Source organism: Lutzomyia longipalpis, chromosome 2, assembly GCF_024334085.1.
Source record: "Lutzomyia longipalpis isolate SR_M1_2022 chromosome 2, ASM2433408v1".
Classification (NCBI taxonomy): Eukaryota; Metazoa; Arthropoda; class Insecta; order Diptera; family Psychodidae; genus Lutzomyia; species Lutzomyia longipalpis.
Window position 1 is genome coordinate 15,703,481 of NC_074708.1, and position 22,173 is coordinate 15,725,653.

General features: G+C 35.6%; 4 protein-coding genes across 8 annotated transcripts in view; 3 read left to right on the top strand and 1 right to left on the bottom strand.

Moving 5' to 3' along the window:
* Positions 1-22,173, top strand: part of LOC129790865 (UNC93-like protein) — a 1,060,245-nt gene that overhangs the window by 838,105 nt on the left and 199,967 nt on the right. The window lies entirely within an intron of this gene.
* LOC129790850 (cleavage and polyadenylation specificity factor 73) overlaps positions 1-22,173 on the top strand; it is a 566,536-nt gene that overhangs the window by 344,396 nt on the left and 199,967 nt on the right. The window lies entirely within an intron of this gene.
* On the top strand, positions 1,038-4,970 carry LOC129790849 (cysteine/serine-rich nuclear protein 3). The gene is made up of 3 exons (XM_055828645.1): positions 1,038-1,172; positions 1,261-2,401; positions 3,680-4,970. Exons 1-3 carry the CDS (start codon positions 1,114-1,116, stop codon positions 4,286-4,288), a joined length of 1,809 nt encoding a protein of 602 aa, XP_055684620.1. The 5' UTR covers positions 1,038-1,113; the 3' UTR covers positions 4,289-4,970.
* Positions 7,825-11,343, bottom strand: LOC129790940 (class E basic helix-loop-helix protein 22). Its single transcript, XM_055828794.1, has 3 exons — positions 9,538-11,343; positions 9,136-9,450; positions 7,825-8,216 (listed from the first exon to the last, which is right to left on the bottom strand). Exons 2-3 carry the CDS (start codon positions 9,441-9,443, stop codon positions 7,937-7,939), a joined length of 588 nt encoding a protein of 195 aa, XP_055684769.1. The 5' UTR covers positions 9,444-9,450; positions 9,538-11,343; the 3' UTR covers positions 7,825-7,936.

Here is a 22,173-nt window from a genome sequence, read left to right on the forward strand (position 1 = left end):
AGAAACCATGTATGTACCTATCTTTTCCCTGTGGAGAAAATTTTCAACTGGGAAATGTAGTTTTTGTTGAAATGTTTCTGTCCAAGGGAGCCTCATGTTTGGATATAGAAAAACAAAAAAGCATGATAATCAACGTGTTAATTAAGGTAGAATTTTGTATAAAATTTTAACAAAAAAATGTATAAAAATTACTTTAATTTATTGATTTATTTAATTAGTTTCTTTGTAAAGTAATGTAAGAAAATTATCCAAATATTTTTTAGAGGCACTTCTAGCATGTTTCCCGACTTTTCCTAAACTTTTCTGTGTGTAAAATGTATTTTCTTTCTGTTTTTGCGTCTTTTAATTGAATTTTCGTTGATATTAGCAACGGTTGTTTTAATTTACAATTTTCCCCGCGCATAGATACAATTTTCCAATTTTCCCACTGTTGAAACGGGAAAGATGTTCTGAAGATCTTTTGAATTTTCCCGCTAATAAAATAAACCTAAATTTTGGTTTTCACATTAATTTTCTTCCAAAAAAACTCACAATTTTCCGCTTTTTTGCCTCTTTTACATCTTTTTTGTCTTCTTTGTGCTTTTTGATAGTTTTTCTCCTTATTCCCAAAAAGATTCAGCGGAAAATGAAAGAAAATTTAGAAAACTACGTTGGCGCGTTTTCCATTTTGGCGCCAATAGTGTAAATTGGCGCGAGATTCAAATGTCCAATCGTCGTCTAAATATTCTGCGTCGTATATGTGGTGACTTTCAAAGGTTTAGAATCGTCGACAAAACTATATAGTTTGATATTTTCGCGGTTTTTTTCCCTTTGTCTTCTTCGTAAATTTTTTCAAACTTATGTTTTAGCGATGCCATTTAACACACTAGTCCCGATTTGAAACTAAAAAAAAATAATTTCTCTATGAAAATATGGGGGAAATTGAGAGAAAATTGCAAGAAAACTCGATATGAATTTACAATTTGATAGTTTTTCACCTGTACCGCCTGCATTAAAATTCAAGAGATTGACAAAGACGTCCAGCCGGCCCTGGAAAAAGTAAGAAGAAGAAGAAGAGAACCATCGAAAACGTCACAGTGTAGTGTCAAAAGTCCAAATGTGCCCAAAACGAACATGTTAAAACCAATAAAATCCCTTCTGATGTATCTGCAGAATACATCGGGAGTATTTGGGTAAGTGTGGAGGCTACAGGTGGTGGCCAGGAGTGCGTGGGTGCGCCCCAGAAAGGAAGTAGATTATCCTTGTGCGTTGAATTTGTAGGACAAGTATGGACGAAAGTGAGGATGAGACGCCCATTGAGACGGAAAAAGTGATCTCGTACGATGCAGAATGCGAGGATCCCCTATCAGATCCCCTTGCCCTGGATGAGAGTAGTCAAAATGCCAGTGGGAGTACTGTGGAGGAGTGCAGCACATTGACCACGACGCTGGAGGAGGAGATTGTCACGGAGGAGCAAACGGAAGCCCAGGAGGAGGGTAATATTCTCTTTGTAGACATCGATGTGATCCGGAAAGCAGGTAGTGTGGAGGAGACCACGAGTGTTGTGGTAGAGCAGGAGAAGAGCACGGCCCGAGCACACGGGGAGGATACGGAAGATGGTGAGGCACGGAGTGAAGGGTCAGATTCGGGATTGGGCTTGGAATCATCATCGGCAACGGGTGTGCCACCAGCTGTGCGACCACAGAGGAGTGCGATTAAGAGGAGATCCTCAGTGACTACAGATGAGCCAAAGCGCTGCCGACGGAGCATTCACTTTGAGAATGTGACCGTGTACTATTTCCCCCGGACACAGGGATTCACGTGTGTCCCCTCACAGGGTGGCTGTACGCTGGGGATGAGCTGTAGCCATACGGATGTTGTGTCTTTCTCCCTCACTGAGGCCGCAGAGCAGCGACGGATGCAGCGTCAGCAGCGACTGCAGGAGCTGAACCCACGTCAATCGTCCAGCGATGATACGGACAGTGAGGATGAAGTGAGTGAGAATAGTGCATCGGAACTGGATACGGAGTCCAATGGGTTCCTGCAGCCAGTGACGACGAAGCAGCGTCGGGCATTGCTCAAGGCGGCCGGCGTGAGGAAGATTGAGACGAGCGAAAAGGAGGAGTGTCGGTACATTCGCTCCTCGCGGGAGTTGTGTGGCTGCAGCTGCCGCGGTTACTGTGATCCCGATACGTGCTCATGCAGCCAATCGGGGATAAAGTGTCAAGTGGATAGGCCCAACTTTCCGTGCGGCTGCACGCACGACGGATGCGCCAATTCGCACGGACGCATCGAATTCAATCCCAGCCGTGTGCGCACTCATTTTATTCACACAATTATGAGGCTGGAATTGGAACGGAAGGAGATGGTGAGCCAGGAAGAGACACCAGTGTACATGGGTTCCTTGGAATGGATGCCACAGGTGAGATTTCTCTCTCTATCTCTTTTAATTATTCGAAATTTCATCGCAAAAAAAAAGAAAGTCAATCATAATGCGTCCAGTTATAAGAGTTGGTGTTCCACAACGTGTAGAAGTTTGTTTATGCGTTGTAATGTGATTTGTGAGCAAAATTAGTAGAAAAATTTGATTTTTTTTTTGTAAAATTCGGCAATTTGAGGGATAAAAATTGTCATATCTCTGGTTCTATAAGACCTACAGAAATTTCTTGACTAGTTTTGGAAAGGTCTTGAAATAAGCTATAATTTGATATATATCTCTATGATTTTCAAGGTCACATCTAGAACACAAAATGGCGGCTTTTGTTTTACAAAAACAGTTTTTGGCATTTTTCGTCATCAAGAAATGGTTCTAGAGGTTTCTGATGTTTTAGAAAGTTGTAGAGTTTTGCAAAACCTTTAATTTGATTGATACCAAGTTGAGCAAAATCGGTCAAGCAGTTCAGGAGATATGGCTCTTACAACTTTTCAAATTCAAGAATTTTTCAAATGGTTATATCTTCTAAACGGCGACATAGATTTTCTTCATTTTCGGACTGGTGAAAGATATTGACTTAGGCTACAACATATCAAAATTTAAAGGAAAACGATAACAGATGTTCGGAGATATTACCCCTTAAAGTTAGGCAATTTTTGTTTTTGATTTTAGCGCCTCTTGTGGATGTTTTTGAAACTCGGAATGTTCTAGACAGTTGTAGGGCTTCTTGAAACCTTTCATTTGATACCAAGATAATCAAAATCAATCAAGCCGTTCTCGAGTTATATCAGTTATATCGAAAAAACACTTTGCTTTAGACCGCCATATTTGCTAAACGGCTTGACCGATTTTCAAGTATGGATTATCGATGAAAACGTCTCACTGAGCTCTATAACATACTAAAATTTCAGACCTCTAGTTATAAGGGAAGTGGTTGACAGTAGTTCAAAATGGCGGATGGCGGCCATTTTGAATTTTGAAAATGCGAAAAAATGAAATTTTACACCCACATTTCTATAGAAAACTTCAAACCGGAAGTCTCTATCTGTTACCGTTTTCGAGCTATAAGGCAAAGTTTGGCCGACCGGCAGGACGGCCGGATCAAGGTTGTCTAAAATGTGCTCATACCAAGTTTGAGCCCGATCTGAGGTGATCGATTTTTCCGACGATTACAATACTTGGTGTTCGTCACGAAGTGGAACACTAACGAATTCATAGGAGGTCAGAAAATTAATTAATTTTGTTTTTTTTTTTTTTGTATTAAAGGTTCGGTTGTCACGCATGGAGGCGTTAACGGATGAAAATCCCAGTGTTGGTGCTACTCACACCACAGAGACTGATGCCCTTGGGGATGAGCAACAGTACTCCCTGGCACCACTCTTGCCATCCCCGGTGCCGTTGGCTGAATCACTGGATCTGCAGTATGCCGCCTTCCGGGATAGCATTGGGGACTACCCGGAGGAGCAGCAGCTCTACAATCTCGACAGGACACCTGCACACAGAGTCCCCATGCCATGCTACACCCCCAATTATCTGCCTGAACCAGAGTACCCACCTGCAGCACCCCTCGCACTCACGGATATGTACGAGGAGCGCTACCACGATGCGTCGGAGAGTACGGAGAAAGATCTCGGGCAATACTCAGACTTCACCAATACCTCCAATCACCAAATACCCGCCTATCACGATGCCCATTTGCATCCACCAAACACCTTTCCTCCGCATCTACCCGAACAGCCGCATACCACCCCCTGTGCCGAACCTGCCATTTGCACCACATCTGAGAATCTCTACAGTGGCAATCCCCCACCAGCTGATGCCACTTCATCCCACGTGAATGACCTCCCAATTTCATCGCTCCCGTATGACGTGTAGGCGCGTGAAAACACATCTCCAGAGGCTGATGATCTCTCAACGACCAATCATCCTCCATAAAAAAAAAGAAAAGGTGAACATTTTTTATTTGTTGTTAAATTGTTGACCCTCTATCACAAATTTTAGTTAATTTCCCCTTTTTAGAGAAAAAAAATCTTTTGTACGTTCTGTCGTGCAAATAGATTTGATAGTAGGAAAAAATTAAAAGTAAAAGTTTTGGGCTTTAAGTAATACATTTTCTGTTGGAAAAATTGCAATCAAGAGGTGGATTTACAATGAATTTTTGTCTCTTCTCATTTACATAAAACTAATAAAGCTTTATATGGACTTACTAGACTAATAAAACACGAGAAAACTTTACAAATATTGGAAGAAAAGGAAAATTCTTCATGATTTTTGAAAAATCTCGAAGAAAAAAGTTGAATTTTTCAAAATTATTCATGCAAAATTGCTTGAAAAAAGGAAGTAGAGATGTTGAAAATAAAAAGCTGAGAAGGACAAACAATTTTATCCCCTCTTGAAGGATATTTTTTCTCACAAAAAACAACCTAATCACCACATGAAAAGAAAATTCAGATTTGTAAATATATCTAATTAAAATTAAAAAAGAAAAATCACAATAAATTGTTCATAAATAGAATTTTGTAAAAGTATATCTGAGAAAGACAGAATATCTCTGAAAGCGACTATCTTTATAATAATTAATTTAATTTAACAAAAATCTTTGACCTTCTGACAAAAACTTAAAAAAAAAACAATAATTTTACATTTTACTCAATGCACGATAATGATGAAAAAATAACAAAGAAGCTTCAGCAAGACTTGATCTCATACAAAATAACATATTTTGATTTTTAGGGAAGACCAGGGCACAATTCAGACACATGAAAAATTTTTTAAAGATTTTTTGAAAAAGAAAATTTTTTTGTACGTTCAAACACGTACTATTTTATTCTTAAAAAAAGGAAAAGGGAAATCATCTTCTAGATGGAACCAGTTGATAAAAAAAATGATTTTTTTCGATTTTTTCAAAAGATTAACCCTTTAAGGTCCGCGATCAATCTAGCGAGGTAATTGAACTAAAAATAATTTTTGGGGGTTCCTTTGAGCTTAAACAAGACATTTTTTGCAAAAAAAATCCCAATTCAAAAATTTTCGGTTTTTCGTTCTTCCTAATCCTTGAGGATGCCCTTTTGTAGTCATAAAATGATCAAGGATTGTAAAGACATAGTCTTGCACTAATTTGAACTAAATAACTACCTATACAAAATGAAATATTTTTAAAATCGAGCCTTTGGGTCAGCGTATGACCCAATGGACCTTAAAGGGTTAACTGTGTTGAATTGTCCTGATCTCTCCTTAAAAAAATATATGATTTCAAAAATACAAAGACTTCACGAAAAAAGATATTTTCTTTTTTAATTTATTTAATAAAATATTCAATCCAAATGATTCTGGTTGTCTTCTAAACATGCAAAGAAATGGAAGCTTTTTTAATGTTTATATTGCAGTTAATTAAACAATTTATTTATTTTATGGGAGTCCTTAAAGCTTGGAGATTTTTCGAGTTAAAATTATCACAAATTTACATTTCAAAACCGTTAAAAGGAAAGTTAATTCTCTCTAGTTCTACAAAATCTCTTCCTTAATCGAATCTAAATTACGGAGTAACTTAAAGATATGTAGTAGAACTTGCCTTGGTCGTCGCTTATGGGGTACGCCCTAGCCTTCATCACTTTCCTAATTCTTTTTCTTGTACTTATCATATTTCACAAGGAGACTTTTAAAATTTGGCTTTTAATTTTACGGCCGGTTGCCACCTGACGCCAAGTCAGTGTCCACAATCTGAGTGGATTTGGGGCTGTCCGTTGGCGAATACAGTACACTGAAAAAACAGTTTGTGCTTCGACTGTCGGTTTTACTACTTTTCTAAGTACCAATTAAGTTGAAAAAGCACCACTTTATTTCTCAAATATCTATATAGAGGCGCTGCTGGTTATATTTTCACACAATATCGCTTTTTTTTCAAAAACCGATTATTCAACTGAAACTTCTTCTTCTTTTTTTTCTTAGTTTTAGGTTATATTTGTTAAACAATAATACAAAATGTGTGGTGTTTTCCTGAAATTCGGCTCTTCCTGGGGATTAGGAACTTCATTTTTTGCTTCTTCAGGGGTTGAGATGATTTTCCTCAATTTTCATGAGAAAAGAAAAAAAGAAGAAGATTCTATATCGATATTGAATATCGATATCGATAATATCTTAAAAATCAAAAAAAGGAAGAAGAAGAATTTTGGTGCTTATCCAAGTACAAAATAAGTAGTAAAATGTCGAATTTGGTACTTGAAAAGTTAAAATTCTTTCAGTGTATTCGCTCATCCGCACACCTCCCTACTGTGCCAGCCTGACTACTGGCACAGATCCTTGGTAGCCGAGATCTGAGAGTATGATTCAGCTCGCCTAACCAAGGTTCCCTCTTCCGTCTGTCTCTGGTATTGCTCCAGAGTCCAGGGCTCACCAACGTGGAGGTGGAAGCAGGAAATAGGGCGAAATAATTTGCCCCTTAGAGCCCCAAAGATATGTAGTAGAACATGCAAAAAAAATTGATTTAACCCTTTGTGTCGGAAAAAAAATTAGAAACATTAAAACTTTTGGTCTCTTTATCTCGATTTTTATTCTTTGGTGGATACTTTTTAGAGGATATTTTTCAGTCAAAAATGTCTTCTTTGGCATCTTCTCTACAAACAATTAATCAATTTGCAACATAGAAAATTTATTAAAACTCGTTATTTAATATTTTACGTGTTTGTTAATTAATTGTTAAAATTGACCCAATGGATGCGAAGGGTTAATCAAATTAATTCAAATTTTCATCACTTCAGACACTTTAAAATTTTTTTTTAAAAATTTAGAAAAAATCGAGTCACGAGTAATCTTGTAAGTGATAAAAAAAGAAGACAAAAAATCTCCAAGCAAACCATTTTCTAATGCAATCTAGCTGAAAAACTTCAGCAAAAAATTTGTCTAAAAATTAAAAACGTAAACAATGACATCACTATTGTGATTTTCTTTAGTTCTTCATACATAAAGCATTCTTGCTAATGTTTCGTTAATTGTTTTTTTACTCACAATAAATATTTTTATCCTTTAAAAGAACAAACTCTTTGTAAAAATAAACAAAATACAGTAAACTTTGTCTAAAATCCAGAATCGTTTGGAGAGTAAAATTATATGTGAAGAAATAATGATAAAATCAAAGATTTTATTCTTATTTTTGTGAATAAGTCGACTTCTTTTGCTTTTTTTTTTCATAAGAAAGACCACCCACACTGTATAGATAAAATGAAAAGAAAATAGAATAGAGAGCAAAGATGATGAAGGAAGGAAAATGTATAAATTTACTTTTTTTCTGATTAATTTAAGAGATTATAAAATTATTATTTAAAAAAAAATGAATGTTTCATCGAGAGAAGAAAATACAGTGAACATAAAAGAAATAAACATTTTGTAGAAACATAGTAATTAAAATTTCAAAGTATTTTCTAAAATGTCTTTAATACGCCAAAATTATTCCACAAAAAAAATTATAAGAAAAATGACTAGATAGTTGTTGCGAAGAAGTTGCGAAGAGAAAATTTTGGAGGGGAATCAATTGGGCTGCTCCGGTGGATTCTGGAGGAGTTGCTGGAGTTTTGCCGCAGCTGGGAAGGAGGCTAAATCGAGTGGAGCAGCACCGGTTGTGCTTTGGATGTAGGCCAGAAGACGTCGCATCTCTTCCAGGGCATTTTGCTGCATAAGAATGTAGTTTTTGGCAAGGAGTAGAGTAGCAATCTTTGATAGCTTCCTCACGGATGGCGAATGAGCATACGGAATCACACTCCGGAGCTCATCTAAGGCGTCATTGAGATCGTGCATCCTTCGGCGTTCTCTACAAAGGAAACATTTAAAAATCAATTATTCCTTTATTTTATGGAAATTTTACAGGTTCTGTGAAATGCAGAAATTTTTTTTTATTTATTATTGTTTTAAAGCTGTTTTATCGAAAGATTTTTCATTAATAAAGCCTCAATACTAGAAAAATCTTATTTAATAATGCTTCTTAGAGAATACACAGAGGATTAAACCTCGAAAACTTTCAAAATATAAGCTAGAATGTGAATTAGGCTTTTGAAGCTCCCCTTTTATTGTATTTCCAAGCCTTTTCTAACGTTTGTCGGTCATTTTCTAATGTTCTAACGCCTCACATGTTTTTAATTAAGTTTTGAATTAATGCTTTTTAGATAATTTTAAAAGAAATAAAAAAAGATTTATAAAAAAAAACCTAATTTAGCATGTCCGGTTGAAAATTTTAGAAATCATAGCTAAAAAATGAAAATATAAAGGGCTAATGACAAACAAAGCTTTTCAATCATCGATTGAAGAATATTTAAAAAATTTGATAAGAAATGTAGAATAAAATGGTTTTACATTCTTGTCTTTTCTAATGAAATATTTTTAACAAATCATAAACAATAATTAGTTCAAAAATCCAATTAATTAACACATGATGAATTTCTTTTAGAAGTTAACGGCTTTAAATAGAAAAGAAATCTGTCAGGAAAAAATAACATTTAAATTAATTAAAATTTCTTCAGTTTGCATAATTTATTAGCTTAGAAATTCAATGGTTTTCACCCGAATTATACGAATTAAGAGTGAAAATTGTTCATAACAAGGTTACGTTCTTTTCAAAGGATAGACATTCTGGATTTATGTAAAATCTCTAAAATCTTAATGAATTAATTTAAAATTTGGAAACTATATAATTACATAACTCCCACCCCCTCCCCATTTTCGCATTATCTCACCTTGCATTAATGTTGAGCCTAACTGATTTCCCTTGGCGATTCTTGGGCTTACTTCCTGGTGGTACAGGTTGCCCAGAAATACCGCTGGAGCCCCTCTCGGATGTCCCACTGGGGCGATTTTCATCAGAACTCTGCGGTGGATGCATTGACGACCCAGGGTGCGAACCATGGGCATAAAATCCACCCAAACCGACAGCCCCAAGTGGTGTCCTTCGACCGGGAACACTCTGCGGTGGACTCCCACTGGGCCCTTCTACTGTATGCGTAGCAGCTCCCAAGTGGAAGTTATAGGGCTGATGGGCGTCCATTTGTGGGCTACAAAAGAGCACAAAAATTATTAATTTAAAAAGAAAATGTTTCTAATGCACTGAAGAAAGGATAAAACCACCCCCAAATACTCACTCTCGCACTGAGCGTCTCACGAAAATTGTTTTGGCACTCTCATTGATTGTGATTCAACCACATCAGGACAATTGTGGCACAACTACAACGATATGAAGCAGCATCCAACACAGGAGCAACATTCATAGACGCAGGATTCCATTGAGACAGAGAGACGCCCTCGAAATTTAGGCGTTTGCGTCTCTTTTTCGTTGTATTTTCCACACACCCCAAATCCGCGTCTGCTTTTGTGCTTTTGTACATAGGAATTATGTACATATCATACATAACATACATAGCAAGGACCCCTCCGTCTGACTCCGGATCTCTCTACCACAGAAAAATCTCACCCTTTGTCTCGCTCTCACACTAAATTTCCTCCACACCGTCATGATAAATTCGATGGGTTTTCATTGTGCAAAAAAAAAATTAGCGCTAACAAAAAAAACCCCATCCTATGAAGCTTCCCAAATCTTCTCTGACCTAAAGGAAATTTTTCTTTCCGCTAAGAAGGGCCCAACCGGATGTAGGTATCCCCGGAAAGAGGGAGGAGTAGCAAAAAAAAGAAGGAAAACCCATAAAATCCCCGGAGGGACAAATCAATGAAAATCGCTCCCTCATCTGACCTGCCACGAGAGCAGCAGCCTCTGCCACCGAAAAGCAGGAGGGTGGAAGGTGAAAAAAAAAAACCCGGAGAACGAGAGCTGTGTGTGAGGACAAAGGACTCCGTGAGCAATTCAGACGCGCGAACAGATGCGCTCCTGGATGGTGATTTGGGTGCGTTCCCATGACAACGCGAATGGGATTTAATACACTGTAAATCATCGATGATTTTAATTACAGTGCCAAGTCCATGGAGATAAAACGTGATTGGAGTTTAGAGGCCATTCTCCGGCAACAGACTCCTGATCTCTATCACTTAATATTCAATAATGCCCCCGGACAGCCATTTCACTTTCCCACGGCGAATCTCATGTCCCCCTTTTTTCACATCTCCTGAGGATACTCGGACCAATCCCACCCCCCCCCCCCTCACAGCTCCTGCCTTTTGTGGTGGATGTGAAGCCATTTATCGATTGGGGACACCACCCCAAGAGACCCAAAACAAAAACTTTCCGTATCTGGTCAGGGGGTAAAAAGTTTTGAATAGTTAAGGTGATAAAATAGAATGATATGTGGGCACATTTCCTCAGGAGATATAGGCAAAAACATCTAACTACATATAAGCCTATCCTACATATATTAAATCTAGGTAGGTACCTGTAATTGTTAGGAAATTAGTCAGTAGGTGTGTAATAATTTTAAAGTCTATAATTTATATTTTTTAAAGAAATGAGAGAGAATAAAACGAATTTTCATCTTAAAATGTTTAAATTCTCGCATGAGTAGAAAATCTATTAATCTGCAAACTTTTTAATTAAAGAATGAGAGGGCAGCAAAAAAAGTAAAAAAAAAAAAGAATTAATTAAAAAACATCAAAAGCATAAAAAATTGCAATGAGCACAAAGAGAAATTTTTTAATGAATTTACCATTCACTGATGAAAGCAGAATAAATTTCTTTTGAACATTTGAAAATTTCTATTTAAATAACGAAATTATAATTAAACTTTTAAATCATTTCATTAAAAATTCAATAGTTTTTTTTATAGTCAGAAAACATCAAAGAATTATAAAACTGCAACGTAACTAAATGACCCAATTAATTTATCTAATAAATTGATTGCAGAGTTTGGTGAAATTGTTAACACATAGACTGCCAGGGTAAGCTTGTTTTCCAGGACCAATAAATGTCATTTGAACTCACGGACCAAAAAATCATTAAAAAAAAAATGAAAAAAATGACGTCATTTTCCTAAACATCGTTTTTATGATTGAATTAGAACCAACTGTAGAGTTAAAAAAAAAGTAACAGCCGGGCTAAAACCAGAAGAGAACTTTTTCCAGAAAAAAAAGATTATTTTTGCGCATGATATATCATTCCGTAATCAAGAATGGGTTAAATATTCTCAAATTTTTTATTTTTATTTGTTTTACAAATTGACAACAACTGTTATATAAGACAAAGAGTTAAATAAACAATTGGATAGTGATGAAGACGGGAGATAGTCATGAATTTTAAACAAAAATTGGCCTTAAGATTACAGTGGAAGCGCCGGGTTAAAATTATTCTTCGATTCAACTTGCAAATCAAGTGGAGGCGCCTAGTACTCATCCCTTTGATAATTTTTAAGTAATTAAATAGACTTATTACCTTTTGTAATGTAAGCATACAGTGGAGGCGCCGGGTGGTGCCAGGTCATACCACCTAAAAAGCGGCCGTGGGCATTGAACGTGTTAAATGGAATAAAGTAGATATTTTGAACAAACTATGCAATTAATATAACGAAGTATAAGAAAAAGCTTTTCTCTCCGTTTTTCATCATATTTCTCAATCTTAAATTTTTCTCTAGCAAATATTGATTTCGTATTAGTGCTTGTATGTCGAGAAATATCTCTCTCTCCCTCTGGTTTTTCTCTGTGTATGATTTTATAGCTAATATCGATTCAAAGAGAAATTGTCGGTCTGAAAATCCTGCTGGCTGATACATGATGATGTTGCTACAGTCAAGTTGCCAAAACTATAAAAGATTGCATATTATCTACTTCGCTCCAATGTAAAACATTTTGATTTCACAGCAATGTGAAACATCTTTTTGCCAATCTGGTGGTAATTTTATTGATTTCTAAAAGAAGCTTTTAGAGAGAAAATATATTTTAGCTTTGAGGAATTTCCTGTTTTTCCGATCACATCCTACACATTTTCTCGCTAATTCTCTCCCAGCTCAAGTCCCTGTGTTGTTCTCGCCCCAGAAAAGCCCAGGGTATTAAGTACTATTGACGATATCTCGTTCCCCATTCCAACTTACCGCCACCCCCTTTTACGGGTGCGGGGAGATGTGAAAGAAAAGGAGTAAAATTTTCGGGAGGGTGGTGGCTCATCATTTTTTTTTTACTTCCTTCACTTCTTGCTCTTCTTGTCTTTTGCACCCCACAATGGAGAAAGTCACCCCATATGTGTGGTAGTGGTGGGTTTTTGTGGGTGTATTTGTGTGTTGCTGGAGTGAAAAAGTGGAAAATCCTGGGAGATGAAAATCATTATTATACGAGACCCAGCATCCCCCATGATTGCAAAAGAGTCATGCGCATGAATTTTGTTCAATATCTTTCTCTTCACCGTGACTACCAATTTTGGATGTTTCCATGTGCGAGGATTGCCTACAATGAGGAAAATTCACCAGACAAAAGAGGTGAAAATACATGAAAATTTTACTGCTGTGCTTCTGGGGGAAAATGGAAAATTCAACGAGGTTCGGGATGAGTCTTATTTAAACACTCAACTAAATATGATCCTATATTGCTTGGTCCATGTTAAGGAGGGCAAAAAAAAAGAGTAAACGGGGATGATAAGAGGAGATGAAGGAGTTTGGGATTAATCTGAGGGTAAAGAGTGTCTGGTGGGGTAGATGCTTAAATAAATATTTGGATAGGACACCCCGGAGTGGAATCTATCTCTCACCGAGACTTCTTACTTATCACAATTGATTTTTTCCATTTCGTTTTTTTGTGTGTTGTTCTACCCTGCTCCTCACACTCATCCCTCGCAAACACCCCTTCCGCAAATCCCAGAATCTCCACACCCTCCTTCATTTTGGAGATGGTACGCTGCTGTACGTACACACACTATATATACTAACATATATAATGTGACTCTGTGACCATTTCTTTTTTTTTTTTTCCCAAAAAGCAGCACCCCAGCCTCTCTCATGTATTTATGTATGGCATGGATCGCAAAGGCTCTCGTGAGTTCGCCGTCTGTGACGTCACATTGAATCCCAGGACGTTACCAGGGTAACCGGCCAGGCACTTTTCTGAGCTGTATCTCTTTTTCGCATACAGGAGGAATACTTGCTCGTACATAGATTCGTCAATATGCCTTTTCCTACACACATTCTAATAATATAGGAGGAAAACTCAACCCCCTTTTTTTTCCTTTGGTTAATATGTATACCACTCTCTCGCTCGTAAGCAGAGCAGAGGGTACGGCAGCTCATACTCTCCTCCAGCAGCCCAAGAAGATGCGAGAACAGCATAGCAGGGAATGAAAAAAAGAGAGCCGAGGGGAAGTATGCTATATGATTTTATAACTAATTATACAGCACATTATTAACATTTATGTCTGTGTTTGCACATCCCTGGCTTCCCAAATTGAACGGCATTGTTGGGAAGAAATTCAACAATTTCCTCCTACCCACGGCTTTTCATCCCAAGAACCCACCCACCGTGAACAAGGAGCTTTTCGACAAGCTTCCTTTGTCTCTGCATCTCTTACCGCCCCCGCGTATATATATGGCACAAAAAAGCACCCAGGCATGGTGCGGGACAGCGCTCTCCCGATTAATCTCATTTTGTCCATTCCCCCAGAGTATTGTCTGTGTGGGTTTTTATTTTTATTTAAAGAAAATAGCCTAAATAAGGATTGATTTGATAGCAAGTGGTTGATGTAGTTTGAAAAGCGTGGGTGGGGTACTACAAAATCGCTCGATATTACGATTCTGTACAATACATAAATCGGCTAGAAAGAATCTTAACGGATGCTATTGTTTAACAATTTTGCTGCCAAGAGTTTTTGCCAAAATTTAATAATTCATAGGACATAATAAAAATAACAGAATTTATTAAAAGACCATAAAAATTAGGCATTGAAGGACGATATTCTTCGTCCCTAAACCCATAAATCATAAGCTTGCAAAGACGACATATGTCGTAACTGACAAAAAATATTATAGAGTGAAAATGTGATGGAAATCTGTAGGCTATGTAGGATCTTTTTTCTCTTTTTTTTATTTAACTCAATAAGGACCGAAGGGATATTTCGTCCTTACTTCATAGGATCCTTTACATATTCGCAATTTCTCCATAACTTAATAGTCTTTTGTATTAATTAAAGGGTAATAAATATCTTTAGATTCTATCAGAAATATTCAGGATTAAATAAATTGAGAATACATATTTATGAAAAGGTTTTGGGAAAATGCTTTCCCTTAGAATTGGTCCCGAAAAAGAGTGTTGAGAACTTTTGCTCATCTTACCCAAGTTGGTAAAGGAAATTCTTTTTGGTTTTTCTTAAACGTTTTACGATGCTTTATTTTGGGTGCAAGAAAAGTTTATTCTGGACACGTCGATTTAGACAATTTTGGGACATAAAACATAATACAATTTTCCATATAGATGAATCAGACAAACGAACAAAAGGTCTTCCATAGAAAAAATTCCAAACTTTTTTTTACAAGACATGTCAGATGCCGGAGATATGTTTTATATTTGGTCAAGCAAATAAAATTCTTGAGTGATGGTAAAAAGTCTATTGAGAATGCCCTTTTGTGGTTGCTTTTACGACATAGGCCTTCTGACCTTTCACCAAGGTCACAAATATCTTCTTATATGCGCGTGACACTCCCGAAAGCTCAAACCCAAAAGCTCATCTTACAAAGAAGATGAGAAGATGAGCTTCATTCTGCCCCCACCAAAATCATCCCTATTAATTACACTGTATGTTTGGGCAATTCGGACGAGGTGTGCAGCAAACCCTCTGTGCGAGGGAAAGAAATATTCCAAGAGAATGGGCGGAGAGGGTGGTCGCGGGGATAAGGAGAATGGAAAAGGATACGAGAAAGGCATGGAGGGAAAATTAAACCTGTCGAGGGTGGTTGAGATGAGAAGTGGGTGTTTCCACGTAAAATGTGTATAAAATTTTTATTATGTACACCCCAGTGCTACCAAATACGATTTATATCCCTTCACTCAAGCAAACTTCTCTTCGCTTTTTTGCACCCCCTCCACCCCGCCCTGTGGCATGGTTGGGGTGAAAAGGACCCTCTTATCATCTCCTGTGTGTCAAACATCCACATTGGCAAGCGGGACACCTACACAGCGGCAGAGTGGGTGGTGCGGGCAGAGACGACTCTCTGCCATAATACAGACCATGGGCAAGATTCACTGAACATCATGATGTGTTGTACAGGTCAAAAGTTTATTGGGGAATGATTCTTGATATTATTGGACCAAAAGTTGATTTCAAATACAGAGGGGTCAGAGAATAATTCATATTCTAATTTTAATTAATTCATTTTCTATCTTCTTGAAATCATTTATTTGTTTTTTTTTATATTTAAAAAAAAAAGATTGAAAAAAAATATAATTATTTGGTATTTTGATTCTTTATTTGATCAATGGAGTAGGTACCTGGCGCCTCCATTGAATCCTATAACCTATTTGGTTTCGAAATAAGATGACCAAATGTCTACCAGGCGCCTCCACTGTGATATTCCTATATTTTATTACGAATATTAGAAGTATTTTTGCGGCTTCAGGATTCAGATTCCAAGACCTAAGTTCTATAATTGAATTTTTAAAAGAAAAACTGTTTCACAACCAGGCGTCTCCACTGTAAACGATCTTTCGCGCAATTGTTAATTTAAGTTATTTTTCAGTTATAATGTTTTTTATACCCTAAAGTAGACACATAAAACAGGTATTGATAAAAACAAACTAAAGTTTAAATAAAAGTCAAAATCAAATATTTATATAAAGATATTTTCATTCTATTTTAAAAACAGTTAGATAATACACAAATATTGTTTTATTATTATTTTTCTTTGGTACAAAGTAAATTTGTAAAGGCAAAATGTTTTTTGAATTTTGATCCGTGTCTGTATCGACCAAACTATATGTGTGTATAAGGGGATGGGGTGGTGAACTACCAGAGTGGCGCACGGGCAGGGATGCTGCTTGTGCGCCTGAGTGTTGCTCAATGGGATGCTGAGGGTTGGGTGGGAGAGGCAGACGCGAGATGGAAAATCATCTATATAGATAGTTGGTGCGGCTTTTCCAACATCCCCATCTCGCTCGTACCCGAGCTGTTGGCACGGCTACGGGAGAGGGATGAAAGAATGGACGCTTTGGGGCGTTTTGCAAGGAGGACTGGGGCTCGCTGTACCAAAACTCTGTGGCGTAGTAGACGTTTAGGCGTCAACTGGAGAACTAGAAGCTTTCTTGTGCATAACGGAGTCTCAATTTTTTGATTGAAAAAGATCAATTTAGTGCTTCAATTTCCTACAAAAAAAATTTAATCCTCCATTCCATCGATAAATCCCACTTTCAATCGCAAATTCATTTTAAAATATCCTCTTTCTCTCCACAAAAAAAACCTCACCCTTTTTGAGATCTTTTGTGATGAAAAAAAAAAGTCGGCCCATCCCGTCTGAGACGCCATTGGATTCGATTTTCCGCAGACCCGGGAAAAAATGGCGAAGAAAGCGACAACGGTAAAGAACATTCGGAAGCTTGTTGGTGGTGAAAAACGATTTAAACGAGAAAGAAAAAAGTTTCTTTTCGCGAAAGTGTATCCCTGTGGGTATGTTTTTACCTTAAATACGAAGAACAATTACACGTATCTTTATTAACACACAATGGACATTTGGTGAAAATTTCAACACGACACACCCACACACCAGAGAACAAACAACTCCTCATAATTGAATCATTCACTCTCCAAAAAAAAACTTTACTCTTTATTTTCACAAAAAGAAAGAACAGAAAACACTTTTAGGAAATTTTTTTTTAAATTAATTTTCCTGCAAAATGATAAACGTTGCAACACGAAAAACAACGCCCATTCAGACATTTTCCACAAAACCACACGTAGATCTTTGTGTGTAGATTTTGTTTTAATTAAATCCTTTTTGTAAAAGAATTATAGAATTCTGCTTTTTAATTTCATTTTCTTTTTTATTTCGTGTATTTTAGAAAAAAATATTTTTCACTTCTTTTATTTTTAGTTTTTTTAAATGTAAAATGATTTCTTTTAAATTTATATTGTCTATTAAAGATTAATTTTTAAATTTTCTTTTGAATGAAAAATCGTTCTATTTTTTGGTTTATTTTGAAATAATAATAATTGTATTTGAGATAATTTTTTAGCAAATTTAATAAGATTTATTACCACCATATTCTGCACCTAAGAATTAAGAAAAAATATCATGTAATATGTTTGAAAAAAATATAGGTATAAAAGAAAATAATTTTCTATAATAGTTTAAAAAAAAAATAAAAAAAAAAACTTTTTAATATAATAATTTGAAAATTTTAAGATAAAAGATTTAATTTTTGTGTTAACAGAAAATGTTTTCTTATTTTAATAATTCTGAGTTCCAAAAAAATCTTCTTTTATATTGAACTGTACGCCATAAAAAGTCAAAAAACTTAAAACTTAGTTTTTCCACATATGGCTTTTTATGGATATATTTTTTATACCTTTCTCTAAGTCTGTTGGACTTTTATTCAAAGAAAAAAAATTTGTTTCATTTTTGCAAGGAAATCTATCGCAATTTTAATAAATCAGAGTTATAAAAAATCATAGTTTCAAAAAATATTAAAAATATATATTAAAATCATATTTTATCTAAAAATCTAAGACTACAAGATTTCAAAAAAGGTCAAAAATTGATTTTTAATTTATTATTAAAAAAAAATAGAATAAAACAATTAAAATTTATTGTTTAATAAATAGAACGAGGTAATGTTAAAATTTTAAAGTCCTCAATAAATATGAAAATTTATAGGCAATATTTTAATGTTGCCTCAACATATTGATACAAATATTCCAGTTGATCACATTTCAATTTGATGGCAATTTATCAAAATTTGTCAAGTTTCGTGAACAAAATGGATGATGGAACAAAAGTGAGACGGAGGATACACGTTTGGGTCGTAGAGAGAGGGAAAAGGACTCATAATTCAAACTCTTGGTTACGCAACAGACAGATTATATACATAATACACTACATATAATCTTATGTGCAGAAATGGTGCTGAATATTAATGCTTTATATTTTTCCTCCCCTAAAACAAAAGCATGGCGCACAACCACCCCCAGCAGATATCCAGCCCTATATGAGTTTGTCATCCTGCGACCGGCATACCCCCCACCCCTTTTTTAGGCAAAAATGAAAGTGTCCTTTTTTTCGGTCCCAACAAAATCCTACAATGTGTTCTGTACGAATTGTTTGCCATCCCTGGAGAATTGGTAGAGAAGAAAAAAAACCCCTGAGGCATTTCACTACATAGGAGATTTTTGTATTATATATGAAAAAGAACAATGTACACATATTGCACTGAGGGTTAGAAATTCGCCCTTCAATCAAATAGTACGCATTCAAATAATCAAAACGCACTAGTGATGAAGTATTTAGCCACTTTTTCCTGTCCATTTGTGCCGTGGTTGTCGTCAGAGAAATTTCCCGCACTCCGTTTTTCCCGCATTTTCCCTTTTCCATCCACCCCGTGAGACGTTGTATCTGAAATTTGTTCCCCAAAAGTGTTCTCCACCGCGCGGAAACACCCTTATTTTCTTTGTGTGAGCAAAAATATCACGACGCCAAACCCCGAAAATGTGCGCCTTCAGCAAAATTCACGTATACAAAATTTCTTTTGTGCTCTCAACAGTGTATCCTTATTTTGCAACACCACGCAAACGACTTTTGCAATCTTGTGCCATACAACGCCCGTCTTTGCGAATGCAGAGAGAAAAACCCACTGGGAGCTACCTTGCAAAAATTTGCGTTTAATTGTGATTTTCGGTGAAAAAAAGGGGTGTAAGGAATTCTTCTCTGGAAATTATTTCAAGAAATGACAGCTGCACATTCCCAACTCTCTCTCACTCTCTGGGCTCACCTTTCCTTGCTTTTTTTTTTACTTATGTGTGCGTGTTAATCGAAATGAAGAGCGCGCGAGCCCCAGGTACTGACGGGTACAGTGAACCCCTCGTTTGCGTCTCCACGTACACACAACTCCAAGGGTTTGGCCCTTGTTACGGTGGACAAAAAGAGGAAACAACTCGACGAGAAGGAAAAAGGTAAAATCATTTTATGCATCCTTTTACTCGTTTTTCTCCTGGTTTTCACTGTAGGCCTCTATGTTCATCTGATATATCCATAAGGCACGCGGTGAATGCCAAGAGCGAACGACAATCACATTGCGAGATTTTTCTTTTATCTTGAATAAAGGTATATTCTTCGAAAATGCATGATTTTCATTTATTTAACTCAATACCCCCCACCCATCATCATCCCTTTTCTTGCAAAATTTATATTGTGTATAAACCCCTTCTTTTGGGAGATTTTGGAAAAGGCGATGAAATTAATAAATTAGCAGAGGTACCAAAATGGAAGTGAACACGATGAATAAAATATCCAATTAAGTATCGTATTTATGTGGTGTTGGTAGCAAGATATCCCCCCAAACATTTCAAAGCCATTTGAGACACAGCATTGATGACATTAACCAAATCCCGATGAAATGTTTGAAAATATACTTTGTGGTGGTTTAAAATTATTCATTAAAGGACTTTATTCATAATGTACGGAGAAAATTGGATCAATTTCAGCTTTTAAATCCATGAATTTCATTAGATATTAAAGAAATGTTTTATAAATTATTGGAATATTTTTAAAATCCTTGGAGGAAGTCATAGGAAGTTGGATTTATACGAAAAAAAAGAGAATTGACAGAGATTTTCCATATACTATGCATAACATCCTTTATAGGGGAACCGTGGGCTACTTCTTGTTTTGTAAAACATAAGAAAAAGCGAGAAAAACCTTCTTATTACCTCATTCCTCTCAAACACTTAATGTTTTTATCAATAATGCACATCAGCAGGAAGATTGTATGAAAAGATGATTTTATTATGTACATGAAATAATATCTCTTCATACTATTTTTGTCCCCTATATGAGGTATCAAATCAGGGTGTTAGATCAGATATTAAGGGGAAGCATACAAAGTATTATTTTCTCATTATTCTATAGAAGAGAAAGCATTTTTCCTTCTCATCTGAATGAAGGCGAAACATAAAATAACAGATTAGTCTAGGGGAGAGCGGGGTTAAAAAAGTCACTTAAGGGTTTAGAAAAAGCTCAAAATATCATATTTCCCAAACAGATAAAGCGAAATGTATAGTCCAATTCTTTAGGATATTTCTTGCCCTACAACTCTTTCTAAGATCATTTTGTTCTATCTAGATAGGAAATATGATATTTTAAGCCTTTTCCAAACCCTTTAGTGACTTTATTAGCCCCGCTCTCCCCTATATATATTTTTTTTCATAAAGAAAATTCATAGTTTCATAGGGGAAGTAATCTATACAAAGGCACATAAATTATAAATAAACATAAAAAATAAATAAAGAAAATAAATTATTATTTTCATTTCACAGAAAATATACATAAATAAAAGAACCAGTTAACTAAAAAGTTAAGGATTTGTTGATTAATATTTTTTTACAAAGAGATTTTGAATAATTTAAAGCTTTTACAAAGCATTGCTTCAACCCGTTTTATGTTTATGCATTACATGGTCTGCCTTTGAGAAAAATAGTTTCCAGAAACTATGGACTTTGTGGAGTTTCAGCAAAAGGTATGCAAAACTATTAATAAAACGATAAAACGTTTGCTATTTTAGGTTCTGAGAAATTCCTCTCACTGAAACTTAGTCCTTTGGTCCTGGATTCAACTTACGAATTGTTTTATATCTGCAGTTGAGGACAGATATAAAGTTTTCTCCTCTTTCAAAAGTGGTTCGATTGAAATTGTCTGTAAAAACTATTCTTTACAGACTTTTTGTTTATTATTCTTTAAGCAATTTTATCTACAAAGTGGAATGACATCTATAAATTTCTTATCAAGTAAGTTATGTCCTTGTATCTTGCAGGTTGTATTGATCCTGCATCTTCTAATATTCTGCATAATTAAACATTCATGGAATATTTATCTTCTTTAATTTTCTGCTTAGTGCTGTTTGAAAAAGACCTATAGGGGAGAGCGGGGCTAATAAAGTCACTTAAGGGTTTAGAAAAAGCCTAAAATATCATATTTCCTAGAACAAAATGATCTGAGAAAGAGTTGTAGGGCAGTAAATTTCCTAAAGAAATGAGCTAAACATTTCGCTTTATCCATTTGGGAAATATGATATTTTGAGCTTTTTCTAAACCCTTAAGTGACTTTTTTAACCCCGCTCTCCCCTACCTATATTCAAATGAAGACAATTTTGACTAATGATATTACATTTAAGCAAAGGAAGCAGGGTTGTAATAAAAAATGTTTTAAAAGCTTTTAAAGTAAAAGAACGGAACATAAATTACCTAGAACAGTAGAATATTAAAAATTAAATATGCCTTTAGTGATCTGAATTTTATTACCATTTTTTGCTTATATAAAGCTTTTGGTTTTACCGTCGGTATATTGCCCAATACTTTGTAGTTGCAGTTCATGAAATTTGTTTTAGTTTAATTTACTAAAATAAAAGCAGTTTTACAAAAAAGCAAATCTTTATAACATTAGAATATTCATTTTATTATTATTTTTTAAATAAAATTTACGTTTTTTGAAAAATATTTATATTTATTACTCTCAAACATCTATTTAAAAAAATAAAACATTTTATTACATTGAGCTCAAGAAATTCTCTTAATAACAATTTACTTTACCTTGAAAGAAAATTTAATTATTTTTAAATATTTCCATAAACTTTGTATGTACTAGAATAACGAATTCCCTCCC

Excerpts from the sequence above, each read along its gene's own strand:
- LOC129790849 (XM_055828645.1), top strand. The coding sequence starts at position 1,114 with ATGTTAAAACCAATAAAATCCCTTCTGATGTATCTGCAGAATACATCG. Across the intron at positions 1,173-1,260 it reads AATACATCGGGAGTATTTGG|GACAAGTATGGACGAAAGTG; the intron begins GTAAGTGTGGAG and ends TTGAATTTGTAG. Across the intron at positions 2,402-3,679 it reads CCTTGGAATGGATGCCACAG|GTTCGGTTGTCACGCATGGA; the intron begins GTGAGATTTCTC and ends TTTGTATTAAAG.
- LOC129790940 (XM_055828794.1), bottom strand. The coding sequence starts at position 9,443 with ATGGACGCCCATCAGCCCTATAACTTCCACTTGGGAGCTGCTACGCAT. Across the intron at positions 8,217-9,135 it reads AGGCTCAACATTAATGCAAG|AGAACGCCGAAGGATGCACG; the intron begins GTGAGATAATGC and ends TTTCCTTTGTAG.